Source organism: Podarcis pityusensis (assembly GCF_964106645.2).
Source record: "Podarcis pityusensis genome assembly, chromosome: 2".
NCBI classification, from domain to species: Eukaryota; Metazoa; Chordata; class Lepidosauria; order Squamata; family Lacertidae; genus Podarcis; species Podarcis pityusensis.
In genome coordinates, this window is record NC_138029.1 from 81,857,961 (window position 1) to 81,877,035 (window position 19,075).

Below are 19,075 nucleotides of genomic sequence, written 5' to 3' on the forward strand. Positions count from 1 at the left end.
AATAATGGCAAGTTTTAATCTTTGATGATTCATGTTAAATTAAGCAAAACATGGGCAAAATGGCTGTGACTGGCAAAAATTGAAATCAAATTCCAATGAAATCAATAAACCTTGGATTAAAGTTTCACTGGATTTCAACAGAATTTAATTCGAAGTATCTGTGTTTAAAAAGAAAAAAACTTTTTTCTTATTTAGAAATGGTATGAAATTTGTCCTAAGAGCTCTATCCAAATACTTTTTGATCCTGATTTTCCCATTGTTAAGGAGCATGGCACACCAGAAGATAAAAACGTGGAAAGGGGTAAATCAGTCTACTTATGCAGACAGTCTTGGGAACTGAAGGACAGTATAATACTTGAGAAGATGATATTATTATTATTTTCTTTTTTTGCAGAATTTTATAAAGAAAAACCAGCTTGTTCCAAATGAGTAACAATGCACATACATATAAACAGTAATTTTCACTCCAATACTCACTGCCCCACATTGCTTGCAATGGTGACGTCTTTTTGTAATGGAGTTGAAGCTTTCACTGCAGCTTTTGCAAGCTTGCTTCTCCTTTTCTCTCTTTGATTTGGAGGATTTTCTGCAACACTCAGGCTGGGATGAAAAAATAAAATTTTAATGTTAAACAATGTGACTTTGAACCAGTGAAGGGCAGCTTGAGCCCCACAAGTGTATTATCATTATTATTTTAAAGTTTGGTATGTATAATGTTGTGATTTTAACACACGTGGTTAGCATTTAGAGTGCCAGATATACCTTAACTCAAATTTTGCCAGTTGTTACGGGCCAACTTTCACAGCCAAACAGCTCTAGACATTTGGAATGATGGCTAGACCAGCTATTTTAAAAGCCTCTAACAAGGGGTGAACTAGCACTGTTTAGTTAAGAATTATAGATTTTCTAAGAAGTCTATTATTTGCATGCTCAAGGTCTCTTTACCCTTCCTGATATGTGAGCTGCCTTCTCCCTCAGAAAGTATTTCCTGCTGTGCAAGCAACATGCAAGCAAACTACCTGCAAGGATGTATATTTTGAGCGAGACTTCTTTGTCTGAAGAATTTGAGACAACTACTCAAAAGGAAGAATGCAGGCCTTCCCAGGCAGTTACAGGCAGACATCAGGAGAACTTCAAGCATACAGTGGTACCTTGGGTTAAGTACTTAATTCGTTCCGGAGGTCCGTACTTAACCTGAAACTGTTCTTAACCTGAAGCACCACTTTAGCTAATGGGGCCTCCTGCTGCTGCCTTGCCGCCGGAACACGATTTCTGTTCTCATCCTGAAACAAAGTTCTTAACCCGAGGTACTATTTCTGGGTTAGTGGAGTCTGTAACCTGAAGCGTATGTAACCTGAAGTGTATGTAACTCGAGGTACCACTGTACTGGAAAGCCAACAACTGGTCATGGTTTCAGAATGGCTATAAATCATAATCTGTTAGGATGAAACCAATTACGATCCTGCATTTGGACATAACATTCAGGAATTCCTTCTTTCCTGGTTTGTTTACCTGCTCTCACTGGGAAGGAGCAAAGTGGAAACAGCTAGGCTGCATGTGCAGCCAAGAACCTTAGTCTGCCAAGTATGTATGCATGAGCAGTAAAGATTTTAATCATTCAATCCCATCGCTATAAGCAAAGCAGCAACTGCAACACTACCCAGTTCAGGACCAAGCATATGGTTCATTTCAGAGAAGTTGTTTAATTTATATTAGCATTCATTTCTTGCTCCAAAGAGCACAAAGATCGTTTTTTAAAGGTAGAGGTATGGCCTGTAATTAAACTTTATGGAGTGCGTTATAGGTTTGCTAACAGTCTTCCATGCACTGCCTTTTCTGCTCACATTACAAACCACACACTCAGAGGCTGCTTCAATATGTAAAGAAGCTCTCAATTACTATAGCAACTAACAAATACAAGTGTCCGGAATATTAACTACCGAAGACATTTATTTCAGGTGTACACAAAAGCTTTAGAAATAAGTAAATTAAAGGGCCATTCCACACCAAGCTAGCATTGTGTTGCCGATCATACCGGCTCAGACTACAACACCACCACCACCAATTTGCACCTTTGCTGTCACTGCGGCCTGTGATTTGCCTCAGCCTTAGCGCTAGGGATTTCCACCAAGCTGTACTTTATCAGGTGCAACATCTATTAGGTAAAGATAAAGGGACCCCTGACCATTAGGCCCAGTTGCAGACGACTCTGGGGTTGCGGCGCTCATCTCGCTTTACTGGCCGAGGGAGCTGGCGTACAGCTTCTGGGTCATGTGGCCAGCATGACTAAGCCACTTCTGGCGAACCAGAGCAGAGCACGGAAATGCTCTTTACCTTCCCGCCGGAGTGGTACCTGTTTATCTACTTGCACTTTGATGTGCTTTCGAACTGCTAGGTTGGCAGGAGCAGGGACTGAGCAACGGGAGCTCACCCCGTTGCGGGGATTCGAACCGCCGACCTTCTGATCGGCAAGCCCTAGGCTCTGTGGTTTAACCCACAGTGCCACCCACGTCCCTTTTAACATCTATTAGTGAGCCCTGCAAATAACACTGAGCGAAAGAAATGCCTTGCTAGCTCCTACATTCCCCAACAACCCTGTATGCAGTGAACGGGTCTCAGCCCTCCTGAACCACCAAAAGGATCCGACAGAAAGGAATTGGGCAATGTCGTCAGAACCCAATTCAGCTCCCCCCAGGATATTTCAGTGGTGGTGGTGGAGCACTTCCCATCCATCACCAAAAAGAGTCTTGTTGCATGGTAACTTCAGGGAAGTGGAAAAATAAAGGATGCAAGGGTTATCGATCCCAGTGCCTTGGAACTCTTGGGATATGAGTATTGCCTCCCCTGAATCCTCCTGCCTTGTGGATGTGCACTGGTGCCTTTAGGAAATGGTACAGTGGTACCTTGGGTTAAGTACTTAATTCGTTCCGGAGGTCCTTTCTTAACCTGAAACTGTTCTTACCCTGAAGCACCACTTTAGCTAATGGGGCCTTCTGCTGCCGCCGCGCCGCCGGAGCAAGATTTCTGTTCTCATCTGAAGCAAAGTTCTTAACGTGAAGCACTATTTCTGGGTTAGCGGAGTCTGTAACCTGAAGCGTATGTAACCTGAAGTGTATGTAACCTGAGGTACCACTGTACATGTGCAACCTGCATTGAGTGCACTTTGGGGTTCTGCGTAGGTTAAGAGTTTATTCCCACAGCCCCACTACTTTTCTACAAGAAAACATAAGAATAGCCTGCTTGATCAGGTCAATGGCCCCTGTGGTCCTGCATCCAGTACCCACAGTGGCCAACCAGATGACGATAACAACAACAACAATTTATTATTATTTGTACCCCACCCATCTGGCTGGGTTTCCCCAGCCACTCTGGGCGGCTTCCAACAAAGATTTAAAAATACATTAAAATGTCACACATTAAAAACTTCCCTAAAGAATAATAATTTATTTCCCACAGGTGCCTGTGGGAAACCAGCAAGCAGGACCTGAGCACAAGAGTCCTCTCTCCTCCTGTGATTTCCAGCAACAGGTATTCAGAAGCATTGCTGCCTCCAACTGCAACAGCAGAGCGTAGCCATCAATATCCCTCTCCTCCATGGATTTGTCTGAGTCTCCAAGCTGGTGAGCATCACGGCCTTCTGGGGGAGTGAGTTCCATAGACCCCTTTCCAGCACAGCAGAATCCCTAGTGTTCTGCCTTCAGCATTTACATGCCGGCATGGAAACTCACTCAACAGGCAAACAGGCACGATTTCACAATGATGGGCGTGAAACTCACGGAATGCTCAGTTACTCAACTCCGTGTAATGCTACATGCTTTGCAGTTTACTTCCATTTATATTTTAGAGAGTGACCGTATGATGTAAATAACACAACCTATATAAAAATGGCAGTGAGGACATGGTCATTCCTCAATGAGAATTCTGAAAAGAATACCAACCAGCAAATAAAAAAAAGCAACAGAAACTTCTGTGTATTTGGGATGCAAAACCACTATGCAGTATTTACTAATGTATTTTACATCATTTGAATACCGTACCCCACAATTTTAACTATCTGATATAGCTTTCTTAATTAATACTGGCCATATCGCAATGTCTTAAGCATTCCTTTAGGAAGCTGGACAGAATAAAGAAGGCAGCTTCTAGTTTGCTGCCTATCACCACCACCAAGTGGTTCAGCTGTATAAAGACTTAAAGAGAGAGAAAAGAGGCTGTGCTTAACACAGGAGCTCTTGGATGGCACAATCCAGCTAGCCGTTGACAGGTGCTTTTCAAACGCTAGGAGAAAGATTCACACACAAATGTATAAATATGAACCTTGATTTCAACTTTTACTGCGAGCTTTAAGTGGCATTCCTATTAAACAGAGAAGCCATTTGGCTTTTTATTAAAAAGTAGCATGTCTACTGTAAGCAAAATACACAATTTATTTTTTAAAACAACAACAACGATTTAAATAGGTAACACAATTGAGATTAAGTACAGAAATGTCATAATGCAAAATATATAAAGCTGCTATCTTCTTTAATGTTTTTTATAGTTCAAAAAACCTAATAGATGCTTATAATACTATTGTACATTAATATAAAAAGTAACCATAACCACTGTTCACAGCAAGACCCAAAGAATTCCCTACGGCAAAAAGCTCCCCATGGCATTTATGCATTTCCTCCTCTCCCATACCAGAGCAAGCAGCCAAGCCCTGGCAAACATCAGATGTAACAGCGATTTACCATCGCCGCCAGCTGCCATTCAAGAGCTGCTGGGATTGCTGTGACTATTTAGAGCAGTTCTAACAAATCCCAACCAAGAAATTAAGTTGCCGTATCCCTACAGTTGTCCTCCAAGCCTTTTATGAAAATGCCAGGCAGTTGCGCAGCATCTCAAATTGCTGAATGGCAAACAGAGTATGCTGTTTCCCAGCCCAATTTTTTTATATATATGGGTAGCATAGAGAAGTTCTAAGCAGGTGTTTAAAGGTTGAAACAGAAGGCACCTGCTGATGCTCTATTAGCAGAGCATTTCACAGGACTGGATCAACAATACTAAAGGCTCGGTTTCTTGTTGTCAGATGATCACCGCCCCAACTTGGGGGAACGACCAATGATGCTTCTGCAGATGATCTCAATGACTGAGTTAGGTTATAAGGGTTTAGGCAATCCAGGACCCAGGTTTTTCAGGGCTCTGTTAAGTAATGCAAGGATCTAGAACCTGGTTTGGTACTAGATGGACAGCAAGTGCAGATTTTCTAGCATGTTGGGTTTACTGAAGGGCCGGGGACTATGTCTCCAGGTGTTGCTAGACTACAACTCCCATTAGCCATGCTGACTGAGGATAATAGGAGATAGAGTTCTGGAGGGTACCCACAATGACTACCCCTTCCATTGAGTTACATAGCATAATGGTCTTGTGGACTCTGGCAGGGGACCCCCCCCCCCCCCATTTCAGCCACAAGATCTCTTTTTTCAAAATCTCATAGGAAATCATTCTGGCAGCACACATTGCAGATAACCCACACACTTTATTATGGGTGGTATTTAACTCAGTTTCACTCAGGGTAGACCACTGAAATTAGTGGGCCTAACTTAGTCAAATGGCCTGAATGAATCCCCGGAGTGCACGCTTGTTTACAACAAGACATTTTGAGCTTGAGAATACTATGGTGTGACTGAAACTGTAAGAAGGGCTGCAATACTTAATCAGTGAATATACCTAATTACCGTTTGAGTGACAAAAAATGTGCCCTTCATTTAAGCAGGCAGCAGATTTTTAAAATGGAAAGTGGTTTAAATGCAAGTGTTTCAAAAAAACTGTAGGTGACAGGCACTATCTCAGAAAGGGGACTCCGCCTCCTGCTCTCTCTCAAAGGATGCCTTTTCTAAGATGATGCCTGCTGGGACATATGAGTGTGACATCGGAAGAACAAGAGGGATACAGTGGTACCTCGGGTTACATACGCTTCAGGTTACAGACTCTGCTAACCCAGAAATAGTGCTTCAGGTTAAGAACTTTGCTTCAGGATGAGAACAGAAATCGTGCTCCAGCAGCGTGGCAGCAGCAGGAGGCCCCATTAGCTAAAGTGGTGCTTCAGGTTAAGAACAGTTTCAGGTTAAGAACGGACCTCCAGAACGAATTAAGTACTTAACCTGAGGTACCACTGTATGTCGCCCCCCCCAGCATTACTATTCATATGCAAATTTACACAGATGTAATCAACCAATCTTACTAGACTGAAACTCATCTGATTAATTGGCTACAATTTCTTTCATCAGGTGAAAGCCCTAATTATAAAGAATGCCAAGTACAGCACGCTGAATTAAAGCAGTTTAGCCTAGAGCGGCAGCTTTTCATGTAAGAAGCACCATCTGATACCTTAACTGGTGAACATCCAAACCAGACCTAAGACTCTAGTTTCCTAATAAAAGACATCTGTGGCATATTATGGATGTGAGCCACGATTTGCAGTGCTTACATTGAAAACCATCATTAGGAGGGAAATTACTGTGCCTTTCCCAGCTGCCGAAAGTAAAGCGTTTCTGCTGATAATTCAAAGACTTCTAGTGAAACACAGAACGGACGAGCTTATCTTTCTAGTCTTCAGCTCAGACTTAAGGAAACATATATGTCAAGTAACAATGGCTTATTTTGTACTGGCTTCAGGAGTCCTACTCGCTCGTAAATAGAAGACAATGATTTCTTTTCCAACAGTATTCAAAGGAAGCTAATTCAGTCTGCATATGGACTTCAGAAGTGAGGTAAGTGTTGAAAGATTTACATTAGAAAAGGTCAGGAGTAATTTTCACTAATAGTGAAAAGGCACAGTTCAAGTAAATAAAATTTGAATAGAGAATATAGGCTAATGCATGACCATGTCTGGAACGGGCCTGTTCTCCCCCTCTCTCCCCTCTCATTAAAACAAAACATTTGAACATTTGATTTAATGTGGCATCCTCCTCACAATCGCTTACCCCTCCAGATGTGCTGCTACCATCTGTTCCTGGCATGGATTCCACAGAACTGGTGCTCGCTATCTGTTGTGGGAAAGCCATCAGAAAGCACATGAATACTAATAAAACACCTAGCTCTTTAATAGCTCAATACTATGAGCTCTTGCACTCGTCAAGGAGTGTTTGGGAAGGGTCACTATGACTGCTGTTACACCGTTCTTGTGGTTGCGAGGTGACCCAGAGGTGCAATGAAGGTCTGCACTGTTACATGGACACCAGACCGTAATGGTATATGACACCACTGATGAAAGAGCTGTTGTGAAATATACACAGAACAGCTAAAGACAATGGGCGGCGACACAAAATACCTGAGAGGCATTTCATCCACTATGGATACAGTTCTACCCAACATTGTAATTTGACATTGTGGAATAATAAATGAGGCATCAGAATAGACCTTCTCTGTCTAATGTACACAGGATATCAGTAGTTATACTTTATTATAATCTATCTACCTTTTGTCCAGGGTGTTCCCATTTCAGCATTTCCCAGCAAAGCACCTGCATGTTAGGACTGCTCAAGGACCCAATGAACTTCATATCTGAGTGGCGATTTGAACCTGGATTCAAAAGGCTCATACAAACATAGCATAGGCTATACCCACTGGCTCTTTTTGTGCACACCAACATATATCTGCCCATGATATGATAACATTTTGTTCTAATAGAACATAAAATCTTCATATTTAAAATTCTTGAAAGCTAGCAACACTGGAAGGGGTGTCACTCTGCACATCAACGGGTACAGTGTCCAACAAGTTAGAAATCCCCAAAGGGGCTCATCCACATAACTGTTGTGGGTGGTAATACTGGCTTCCAAGAGCAGTTTAGTACTGGGGGTGTACTATCATCACCCTGACCAAAATGCTGAGAGAAGCTTGAGATGGAGAATAAAATCCAGGAGACATCCAAAGGAGAACTGCTGTAGTAATGGGTGACTTTAATTACCCTCATACAGACAGGCTATATGCTCCAAACATAACAAACTGGTAACATCTATTTCTAGATATCCTAAATGATGATGTTCTATGGGAATCAACTAGAGGGGTAGAACTCAGAACCTGGTGTGAGATATAAGTACTGTTGATCCAACTGGGAACAGTGATCCATAATACTATCAAATTTAACATATATGTAAGCGGACAATTGCCCAGAAAGTTCTACACAGTCACATTTGATTTCAAAAGAGAAAAGCTCCCCAGAATGAAGGAACTGGTAAAAAGGAAGCTAAGAGGCAAAGTAAAGAGGACCCAATTTCTCCAGAATGCTTGGGGGTTTTCAAAACCACAATGAAAGCTCGACTAGAATGTATACTACAGTTCAAGAAATGTACCACCAGGGCCAAGAGGATGTCATCATGGTTAGCAAGCAGAGAAAAGGAAGCTCTTAGAGGCTATTAGAGACCATTTTCTTGAGAAAATTGCAGCTTTGTTGAAAGGAAAGGGAGAGGAATTCAAGGAGCACATTGTTAAAAACATAAAGACCACCAACAAAAAACTCTTTAAATACATGAATAGCAGGAGACCAGCTCGGAAAGCAGCTGGATCTTTGAATGACATGGGTATCAAAAGACTGTTAAAGGATAGAAGAGAAAGTTCAGAGAAGCTGAATGAATTATTATGCCTGCCTTCACAGAAGATGTGGGATAAATCCCTGTGTTTGAACTTTCTTAGAGATGGATTATGAGAATAGCAGTGATAAGTGACTACGTTCTAGGTCTTATGGGCAAATTGAAAACTGACAAAACACTGGGTCCAGATGAGAGTTCTTAAAGAGTTCAAATGTGAAATTGTTGATCTTCTAAGAAAAATATGTAACATGTGCCTACTATCAATCCCCATACCTGAGGAGTGGAAAGTAGCCAACTTAACATGAATGTCTTTTAAAGGGATCCAGCAAATTACAGACCAGCTTACTTATTCCTGGAAAACTGGTGAAAAGCTTTATTAAAGGTAGAACTCCCAAGCATATAGAAGAACAAGTTTCAGCAAAGGTAGGTCCTGTCTCACTAACCTTTCTTAGTACTTTGAGAGTGCCAACAAGTATATAGATAAAAGTACATCATCAAATATTCCTGAGTAAGTTTACCAGTCGCAGAATAAGAGGAGAGGTCCTCTTAAGAATCAGTAACTGGGTAAGAAACAGGATGCAGAGAGAAGGAATAAATGGATAGTTCTAATGGATGGAAGCAGAAAGTGGAGTCCACCAAGCAAGAGAGCCAACCTTGCATAATCAATCAAACACACAGCACACACATGCTATTTGAATGGTAATGCCCATCTACTTTAGGTGGGGGGCCCCTCAAATATTTTATGGGGGGCGTGAAAGGACCTTGACCCGTAGGAGTTGATTCCTATGCCACCAAGGATTGGTACTAGAACCTGTGCTTTTAAGCATGTTCATAAAGTGAGTAATGTAACTCAATATAAGCAAGTGTCAAGAGATAGAGAAAATTGCCTCCCTTTGTCCAGTTCCCCAATGGAAAGTCCCAGGAGTGAAGCTCCACTTATGGGAACTCTGGATCAAAACCACAGGCTACAAATTAAAAACAAAAAAAAATTGCAAGTTTAAGTGCAATATATATGACAGCAAAGACCCACAGGAATAATGATCACTAAATGCTTACTGATGAATCTGGGAGATGCTCATCTTCTTGAGAAAAAGAGCTGTTATAAGCTCTAAACGTTTCACTGTTCTGTTTATGTTTTTCAATTGTTGCTTGAATGACCTGCAATAAAATTCCAAGAAATGCAGTAAGTAAAAGTAAGCTGCAAAATCTTATTTAGAACACAAAACCAAAAACCTTTTTAAAAACAAAACAAAACAAAACTGTTTGCTGATGTCATTACCTAAGAGTGTTGTTTCTACAAGATGAAGAATTTCCAAGTATGACTTACAAAAGTAGAGCCTCAAATTAAGAATGTATTCTGTAAAAACTGAAAGGTCACTTCAGTTAACTAACTATAAGGAACAAAAGCACTACCAGAATTATATAAATGTAATGGGAAAGGAAAGGGTCTTCTGCTAAAACACCAATAAGATTTCAATGTAGAAGTCATCAGTTCCTCACCCCGAAGCAATATTTTCCATTACTGTAATAGAGTACATGTGAGGCTGCCTTTGAAGACGCAGTTATTGTAAAATACTATTGTGGAAATGCTAACTGGGACTCTGCATTAGGAATCCATCTTGCTTGTTCTGAAGCATCTGCATTGGCTATTTGTCTACGTTCAGGCTCACATTAAAGTGATTATGCTCACTTTTAAAGTTATTTCTTCATGGCTTGGGACATATGTGACCATTTTCTTAAGGCACATGAGTGCCTTAAGATAATTCTCAGAGACTTTGGATACCCATCACAAATACAGGGCTGTATCCGACCAAGCTGCGTAATGCCTTCTGCTTGCATAACGGGACTTCCTCTCCCTCTACTCCCTCACCAATCTGCTGTGGAGGGTTGGAGGAAACCCCAGGATAGATCTGGGTGGAGTGCAGCGTCACATGGGGCAGAGAGGCTGTTCTGTTATTCAGGCATAAGTCCCTGCACTGATAGGATGGCTTTGCTAGATACAACCCTTGGTGGAGTATGATTAGGGAGTAGCCTTTTCTGTTACAGTCCTAGTTATGGAATACCATCGGGAGGTTCACATTTGCCTACTCTGACATCATCTTAGCACCAAAGTCTTTTTTTACTGTCTCAGGCATGTTAAAGGCATGCTTTCATCTCCAGTGTCTGGTTTTTTTATAATGCTTTTTTTAAAAAAAACTTTTGCTAGCTTTATTGTTATTTTACTAAGCTTTACTTATCTTTGTATAGCTGTATTTTATTGTTTTATTGTAAGTTGCTCAGGGAAAGGTGTCTTTTTGGCAGGGTGGGGTATAACAGCTTGGAAATAATGAAATGGAGGAAAAAGTTCCTATATGCAGCTTAATGTACTTAGCAAAGAAGAACACCGAAAATGAAATGGGATGGCATAAAGGCTAAGTAAAATATGCTTATATTGACCTGGATCCATTCTTTCTTCTCTTCTTCTGTCCTATAAAATGCAGAAAAGACATACATGTTGTATACATGTAGCATATTCAGTAGCTGTTTTAATATCTGCAGTCTTATAAGCAGATAATAGTCTTATTCATCTCTACAGTAAATTCATGTTTTGTTGCTGGAATCTGATATGCCACCTATTCTAAACTCGGCAGCATATAATTGAAAACTACCCTTTGCTTCCCCTTTACCTTATTTATGATTCAAAACAATAGAATTTACTAGAATGAATTATTTTACCAATTGCTTCCACAGCCTAACATTCCTTGCTCAAAACATGCAGAATGAATGAACAAAATTCTGTACCTAGCTTGTAGCTCCAATGATCTCTTCTTTCCTGTTATTGAGAATGTATGAGCCACGTTTTGCTTGCTGATTTCCTGGACCTAGGAAACCAAGTATATTTTGCTATACTTTAAAATATAATTTTCCAAACACTTTTAAGATTACCAAACAAACCTCTACTCTCTCTAAACAGCAGCAACTATTAATAATAATGAACTGTTTGTTTAAAAATAACATCTAGTGTCTACTTTTTAATGACAATGCTTTCAGAGGCATTATTTACACAAGGGTTTTTCTGAGATACAAACAAGGTTTGCCAGCTGTAAGGTGCAGAAGCAGTTGGTGGAAGAGACTTGAACTCTAACCTAGATTGTATCTGCGACTTGTCTAGGCACGGAGAAATGTATGGGTCCACATCCACTATGTTTTAAGCTCAGCGGCTTTCAAGTGGCACTGATGGTACTGCAATGCCAAAGGAGAAACTGACTGTGGCTTTGTTGTTGTTATTGTTTGCACAGTCCCCCTGTTGAAGTCTGCAATACTGCATACTCATTTCCTGCAGTTCCATCTTCAATATCAGCATGTCATGTTCCGCCTTCCATGTTGCCTGTGTTTTACTTTGCTTATGCATTTGGGGATGGCCGAAGTGCTTGTTTCTCAACAAGTGACAAATCCTGAATCACAGAATCATAGAGTTGGAAGGGAACCTGAGGATCAACTAGTCCAATCTTCTGCAATGCAGGACTAAGCAGCTGTCCCTTATGGGGATTGAACCTGCAACCTTGGCATTATCGGCAGCACGCTACAACCAACTCAGTAAGCACTGTTACAAAAGTATATTATAAATGCAAACAAGCAAGATACAAACCTGCAATCCTGCAATATCGATCTTTTCTCGCACACTGAATTTCTGGCCTATTAATCTCAGTTTGGGCACACAGTACAACACCATGCTGTTAAACTGCAATTGATGGAAAATTCTTGTTATGGTATGTGGAAATCACTTTAATATTCAGCCACATCCTTCATTATAAAATCAGTAAGCATAGCCACACCCTTAATTGCAAAATCAGTTGTTATAGTTCATTTCTCCAATAAAGGTTAAAATTTCTAGCACTGTGGTGTGTGAAATTTATCCGGAATTCATTTTTATAGCAACAGCTCATGGGGGGATTGAGGAAAGCTTGATTTTGACTGTGAATCATCTACCTTCTATGAATTGTGATTTTTTATTATTATTATTATTATTATTATTATTATTAAATTTCTTGGTCGCTTCATCTTGCCCAGGGCAACCCAAAGCAACTTACAACCAAACAGACAAACAAACAACACCCCACAATAAATACATTAAAAGCAAAAGGAAAAAGAAACACATTAAAAACATCCTGGCCATGTACAAAAGGCCACAGATCTAGTTAAAGACCAAAGGCCTGGTTACAGAGTGGGGGAAATTGCCTGGCAATAACTATGAGTGAAATTCAATGCCACTGCCAGACAGAATGACACCCCCCACCGCCCTCTTCTCCACACACACTATATTGGTTGTTCTCCTACTCACCCACCCCAGAGCCAATTTCCGGGGAGGGGAAATACCCCTTGTACAAGCAGACGTCCTCATGCAGGGCTTGTGACAACAGGAGTCAGCTGAATCCTGCCCTATACCTGCAATGTACAATATACCTGTGCAAAACCAACCCACAACATGCTGGAAAGATGCCAGAGTGTTTTCCAGCAGATATTTCAGCAGTATTCTCTGCAGAACTATAAAAATAAGAAAAGCCTTCTATGTCACATGTGGACTCACACAGAGAGAAACTATGTGTGGATATTATATTCAGAGAGCCATGTCAGAAGATCAACATCTAATGGCTGGCCGGGCCTGACCTCAGATTTCCAAAGTGCTGCTCCTGTTTTTTGCACAAAATGGTTGACACTGTCCATAGGAGCCTGTGATTGTTAATGATAATTTAAAAGATTATACTTAAGTCTGGTGGAAATGGGTTTGTCAGGTTAATGTCTGTGGACTATTTAATATTCAGCAGCACTCTGGGGTAAACTAATAAAAGTGCCAATTACACAAAACCCAAAGCATCATCAAATACTGGTATGACAACAGAAAGAACATTTTCTTTAAAACAGAACAGAACCTGCTTTTGTGAAAGGAAAATACATGTGCAATACAGAGCAGACTCCACCAGCCAGACCTGACCAATCAGATCAAAGGAGACTTTGTGTCTACAAAGTAGGTGAACACTTTACTCCTGAGAAATGAAGTAACTCACCAGAAATAGATACCTATCCTGAGCGGTGCCATTCTTTGCTGACAGTTTCTGAATATGCCCTTCTTTAATCAATTCATTGGCTGGATTAACTATATCCTCTTCTCCTCCAAGGCGCTCATACACTTCTAACAGCTTGTGCATCTTTTCCTACAAGCACAAAAAGGAAATGCCAACTCAGCTAACAGCTAGTCTTTGTCTATTGCTTTACGATACACACACTAGAAGAAAAAAAATAATTCAATTAATTAACAGGGGAAATGCTACCTACTGAAGAATTACTAAATATTGGTATTAAAAAATAAAAAACAATGAACCAACAAAAAAATACATGAAAGAAGAAATAAACAGTGCAAGTCCATGGTTTTTCACAGCCTTAAAAAAGCAACCATGAAAACAGAATGCACTCTAGCAACATAAAGCATTTAATCCTCTCTATTTTAATCATCTCTTGGTACTTCATTGCAGAATCCCAAATAGCTCTTCTGTCAAAGTAGTCAGGAAATTGATTCCCAAGATCATAAAGAAGATAAAATTCTAGCCCTCATAACAGCAGTAATAGGAGCTGGAAACTAGAGAAAGACACTTTCACGGGGATCTGATGCCCACATACGAATTTTAGCAAGCAGGAGCTGCCTTATATGTATCACAAAGGTCTGTACACCAATTTTCAGTGCAGCCATTAATTTTTTCCTGACAACCAAATTCTTCTCAGGGTAGACCCATTGGCATTGGAGGACGTGAGGTAGTAATGTTTATTGATTCCAACAGATCTATTATGAGTACAACGAGTACAGTGGTACCTCAGGTTAAGTACTTAATTCGTTCCGGAGGTCCTTTCTTAACCTGAAACTATTCTTAACCTGAAGCACCACTTTAGCTAATGGGGCTTCCTGCTGCTGCTGCACGGCCTTATCCTGAAGCAAAGTTCTTAACCTGAAGCACTATTTCTGGGTTAGTGGAGTCTGTAACCTGAAGCGTATGTAACCTGAAGCGTATGTAACCCGAGGTACCACTGTATGTTGTTGTTGTGGTTAATCCCCCACCCCATTTTCCCTGACATAGTTCAAGGTGGCTTACAAGAACATTAAAAACCACTAAAAACAATAATTAAAAAACAATTAAACATTGATAGGATTAAGACTACACACACTTCAGCTTCCTCAGCAACTGTTCCCCATGCCTTGCTATATGTGTGTGTTGCAAGCTGCATGGTTTCTTCATTATTGCCAGCCTTTGATCCCATCCACTTGGCACTCGGAGCACTGGCAAGATAAGAGACCCTTTGAATGCAAATGTTCCCTACTCCTGTGCAAGAATAATGGTGTCTCAATAAGGAAGATGAAAACACCTCTAACTTGTGAATCTGAGAAAGAGAAGAAGCCACAACTACTTCCTGTAAAGTACGCCCAGAGTGAGAAACAAGTGGGTTCATTTAAAAACACTGCCTATAATTATTTCTTACAAAAACAGAAATGTTGCTGGGAGGTAAATTAGACAAGTAAATATGTAACATCTAAAACAAATATTGCATTTTCTTTAAAATGTTTTCAAGAGAAGGCAGGATGATTTTATTAAATAAACACATACACAATGCTTGGATCTTATAGAAATTGTCTCAGTATTGTGTATACGCGCGCGCGTGCACACACACAGAGTTTTATGGATTTTCAGTGTTTCAACACGATTACAAAGAAGTATTGCTAATCTTTGTAAATGTTCTTATTGCAGTTAGTGCATACATTGCCATTTTGGAAACCAGACTAAGCCTGCCTTTCAGAGTTTTACTAACTGAGATGTCATCTGCTCAACCACATGAACTTAGAGAAGCTCTGCAGGTATTGAAACCAGAAACTTCTGTAGGCAAAGCATATGCTCTGCTGCTTATTCCATCATTGTTACATTTCCTATAGTATTTTCACTTATAAACAACTGTCTTTATATATGTCTTCTTAATGACAGAAGCATGGTCTTTAATCTGGGTTTGGCTTATTTTTCACTTGGCAGAGCGGGAATATACCTTAGGAACATGTTCACTTGCCACACTATAAATAAGCTCATTGTGAGCCATGCATTCATTTGCCCAATGACGAGAATACCTCCTGCCCCCAAAATAGTATTAGGGTCACAGGCAATTGCAATTTCACACAACACCTATCTCATATATGTTCATATTCATATATGGGTAAAAAAGGTAAATATATGGACCTGATCTCTGCCATATATAGGGTTAAACCCCCTAACTGGCCTGTTTCATTTGCAAGAACAATGGCTGAATATTTAAAACTTATGAACATTTTTAGAATACACAGGAAAGAAACTACAACAAAAGATGAGTTTTTGAAAATGGCTACATAAATTAGTATCAGTCACAAGAGAGAAAATGCCGGGGGGGACGGACCTCATATACATAAATAATAGATAATAACTATAGAAAGGCACTAATTTATACTTCAGTTTGATCTAGAAAGTTTGAATAAGTATGAAAAACCAACATTAAGTCTTCATGGAGTAATGAGAAAACCACTGGTTCAAATAGGAAGCTCAGTTAATGGCTCAGGTGATGATTCAGTTACACAATTTCTACTCACCATCTTTCGGATGGCTGCGTTTGAATGGTTTGCCGCAGTAGAAATGAGCTCCAGTGATTCTGCAATAAAGCAGCAGCAGTTACACATTCTCGAGATCATTATCAGTTAATAGTGCAGTTTTTTATTTCCCTGATGTGTACAGCATTTCTGCAAAAATGCGGCTGCACATAAATGACAGGTTTGTAAGGACAAATCCATTGAATCATATTCCTGTGCTTGTGAGGGTCAAGTGTGTATGCAAGAGTATTAACATAGGACACATTTATAATATCTGAAATAAGTAGCACAGCAACTTGTGTGCATTCAGATTTACATGCTTGGCAAAAGAATTAAAAAAGTAAATAAAAAGGGGAATGAGGGAGGGTGTTCCAGGAAAAATGACTTTGGCAATCCTACCTGCCATTGAACCCAATGTGTTTTGACTATATGTGAATTTGGTTTTATGTGTGATACCCAGAATGTAACTCCCGCGTAAGTCGAGAGTCCCCTGTATACAGTGCGCAACAGTAAATTACCCAGTAAATTACCAAGAGAGGAAAGCATGCAATATATGAAGAGTTATTTTGCTTAGGCACAGCCCTATTTCTACAACTTCCTGTGCAGGAACAGGAATTTCTTTTCCTTAATTTATGGTTGGTGTTAATGTAGGTTCTTAATGTTCAAGCCCAGCCTCAAACACCTCTCTGAAGGTGTTTCACATCTGGAACATAATTTGTGCCTTTTCTGGTTGTGTGCTTCCAAGGCACATATTCATTATATAGAAGGAAGCTGTCTTTAGCAAATGCTTCTCTTCAGTTGCCCAGAATCCGCATAAGGCACTGCAAGTCCCCTTTTGTCTGTACTTTTCTTTGTGGAAGGAAACCTGCAGGGGAACTGATATCACATTAGACTTTCAGCCAGTTAAGCATACAAAGCAGATCAAGCAAGACTGAGCGTATGGCAAGCTATTAGGAGGAAGGCTTGCTTCTCTGTCCCAGCACATGCTGAGTGTGGGTGGGAGGATTGCATGAACTGGCCTGGATACTTTTGAACAGGAAGAATCCTACATCCAACTCATAGCACCTAGGGGGGAAATGGCCAAAGATATGTTCTTTACATGTAACACATAGAATAATGTATTAGGGCATTTAAAAGATATAGATCAGCAGATGGGGAACCTATCTATTTCTGTCCCTGTGTAAAGTTGAAATCCTACCCAATCGGAAATTCAATTTCTCTCTCAAAAAAGTTGGCTGGCAAACAGTTGAAATGTCAGGAAACATTATGCGCCATCATGACACTTCAGCCAACTGATGTCAGAAGCTTCACTACCACAGAATAAGTTGATTGGAACTATCATTATCATGCAATAGGTATGTATCAGGTGCTGTGCACTAAGTAAAAAAGAAATGTCATGTTTGGTTTAACAGGTCCACAATAGAAATCCATCAGTCAAAGAGTGTTGTTGTCAGATTCTGACAAAAGAGGAAAAGGTTTAATTTTGAAAAGCTATAACATGATGCATATTTATGCCCCCACACAGAATATGATGCCGAACCATGTGGATGAAAACTGTACATACTTTCAGCATCTTTTCGGTCTAGTGACTCTTCAGGAAGTTTTTTAAGGTAATCCTTTAGGAGAAGCTCATAGCGTGGAATTCTCTGTACAGGTTCCAGCATGTGATGCTGTAAAGTCAAGTTTCCACATATTTCTTCTTTCTGTAATTGAAGGAAAGCAGGCTGATTTTCTGAACATTTTTTTATTTTTATTTTGCCATATCCATATACTTAAACCATTTAATGATGTAGGACTGTAGAAAGATGTTCATATGCTTAATTAGTCAGTTTTTTAAATTATCATAAAGATGCTGGTGGTCATGGCAAGGTAAATACAGAATCAAGCAAAGTGTTTCAGATGTACAAATTATCATCATAATAAAAAGGGGAAGGAGAGGAAAGGACATTTAGTTACTATGTCATGCTGGATCCAGGCCCAAAGGCATCTCTTACTGATACCTTGGGTTTCAACCTAGGCTCAGTCCAGTACAGCAGTACATCTCCATATCTACTACCCAATTCATGTTCCTTTCCTGTAACAGTATTATTTATTTCATTATTTCTCAGTGGTATATTCATCACAAAACAAACAAGTACGAAGTGTCGTATACAGAATAGACCCAATGGAAGGAAGTCAACATCAAGCTCTTCTGATCATTCCACCAGTGCAAGTATTTCACCTTACTGGGCAGAACCTTACTGTCTCCTCCCACCATGCACTGTTCTGGGAGTTCTCGGGACCACCCTACCACCACCACCAGTCACTTTAGGGGGGCATCCAGGGGGAGGAGAGGGAAGGAGGCTCACTGTGCAGGAAGAAATCCTTGCACAGGGCTTCTGCTGCTGACTGGGACTCAATAGACAAATCCTGCCCATTGAAATTAATGGACCTAAGTTACACATGTCTATTAATTTAAACTAGTCTGCTCTAAGTAAAACTAACATTGGATTCAACTCAAAGTCTGCAAGTTAATTATGATGGAATACATTGATCAATATAATGACTATGCATGAAGAGAAAAACAGGTTTATCTTAAACTATGGATTATTGCAAGCCAGCAAATGTTGATGGTTCCCAGTTAGAAGGTTGTAGAAGCTTTGTTTCTCCTCTGGTCCTACTACTGTAGGCTTAGCTTACAGTACTCATGCTTAGCTTAGCGTTATTTCTGAATCCAGGATCGTGGTTTATTTTGCTCTGGACAAACCATGACCTGAAACCAAGGTCTTACTGTTCACGGCTTGTCTAGAAGAAATAAACCATGATCTCAGGTTCAGACATAACACTAAGTCAAGCCATAAAAAGTGGCTTCTTCAAGGAAGTTATTTTC

General features: G+C 40.2%; 1 protein-coding gene across 2 annotated transcripts in view; it reads right to left on the minus strand.

Annotated features, from left to right (window-relative positions):
* FGD3 (FYVE, RhoGEF and PH domain containing 3) overlaps positions 1-19,075 on the minus strand; it is a 101,296-nt gene that overhangs the window by 13,583 nt on the left and 68,638 nt on the right. For both annotated transcript variants that reach the window (XM_080996742.1, XM_080996743.1), the window contains 9 exons: positions 17,771-17,909; positions 16,210-16,268; positions 13,622-13,768; positions 12,205-12,297; positions 11,358-11,437; positions 11,013-11,043; positions 9,633-9,734; positions 6,969-7,031; positions 478-600 (listed from right to left, as the gene is read on the minus strand). In XM_080996742.1, the coding sequence (XP_080852868.1) occupies positions 478-600; positions 6,969-7,031; positions 9,633-9,734; positions 11,013-11,043; positions 11,358-11,437; positions 12,205-12,297; positions 13,622-13,768; positions 16,210-16,268; positions 17,771-17,909 (837 nt within the window). The remainder of the gene's footprint in view (positions 1-477; positions 601-6,968; positions 7,032-9,632; positions 9,735-11,012; positions 11,044-11,357; positions 11,438-12,204; positions 12,298-13,621; positions 13,769-16,209; positions 16,269-17,770; positions 17,910-19,075) is intronic.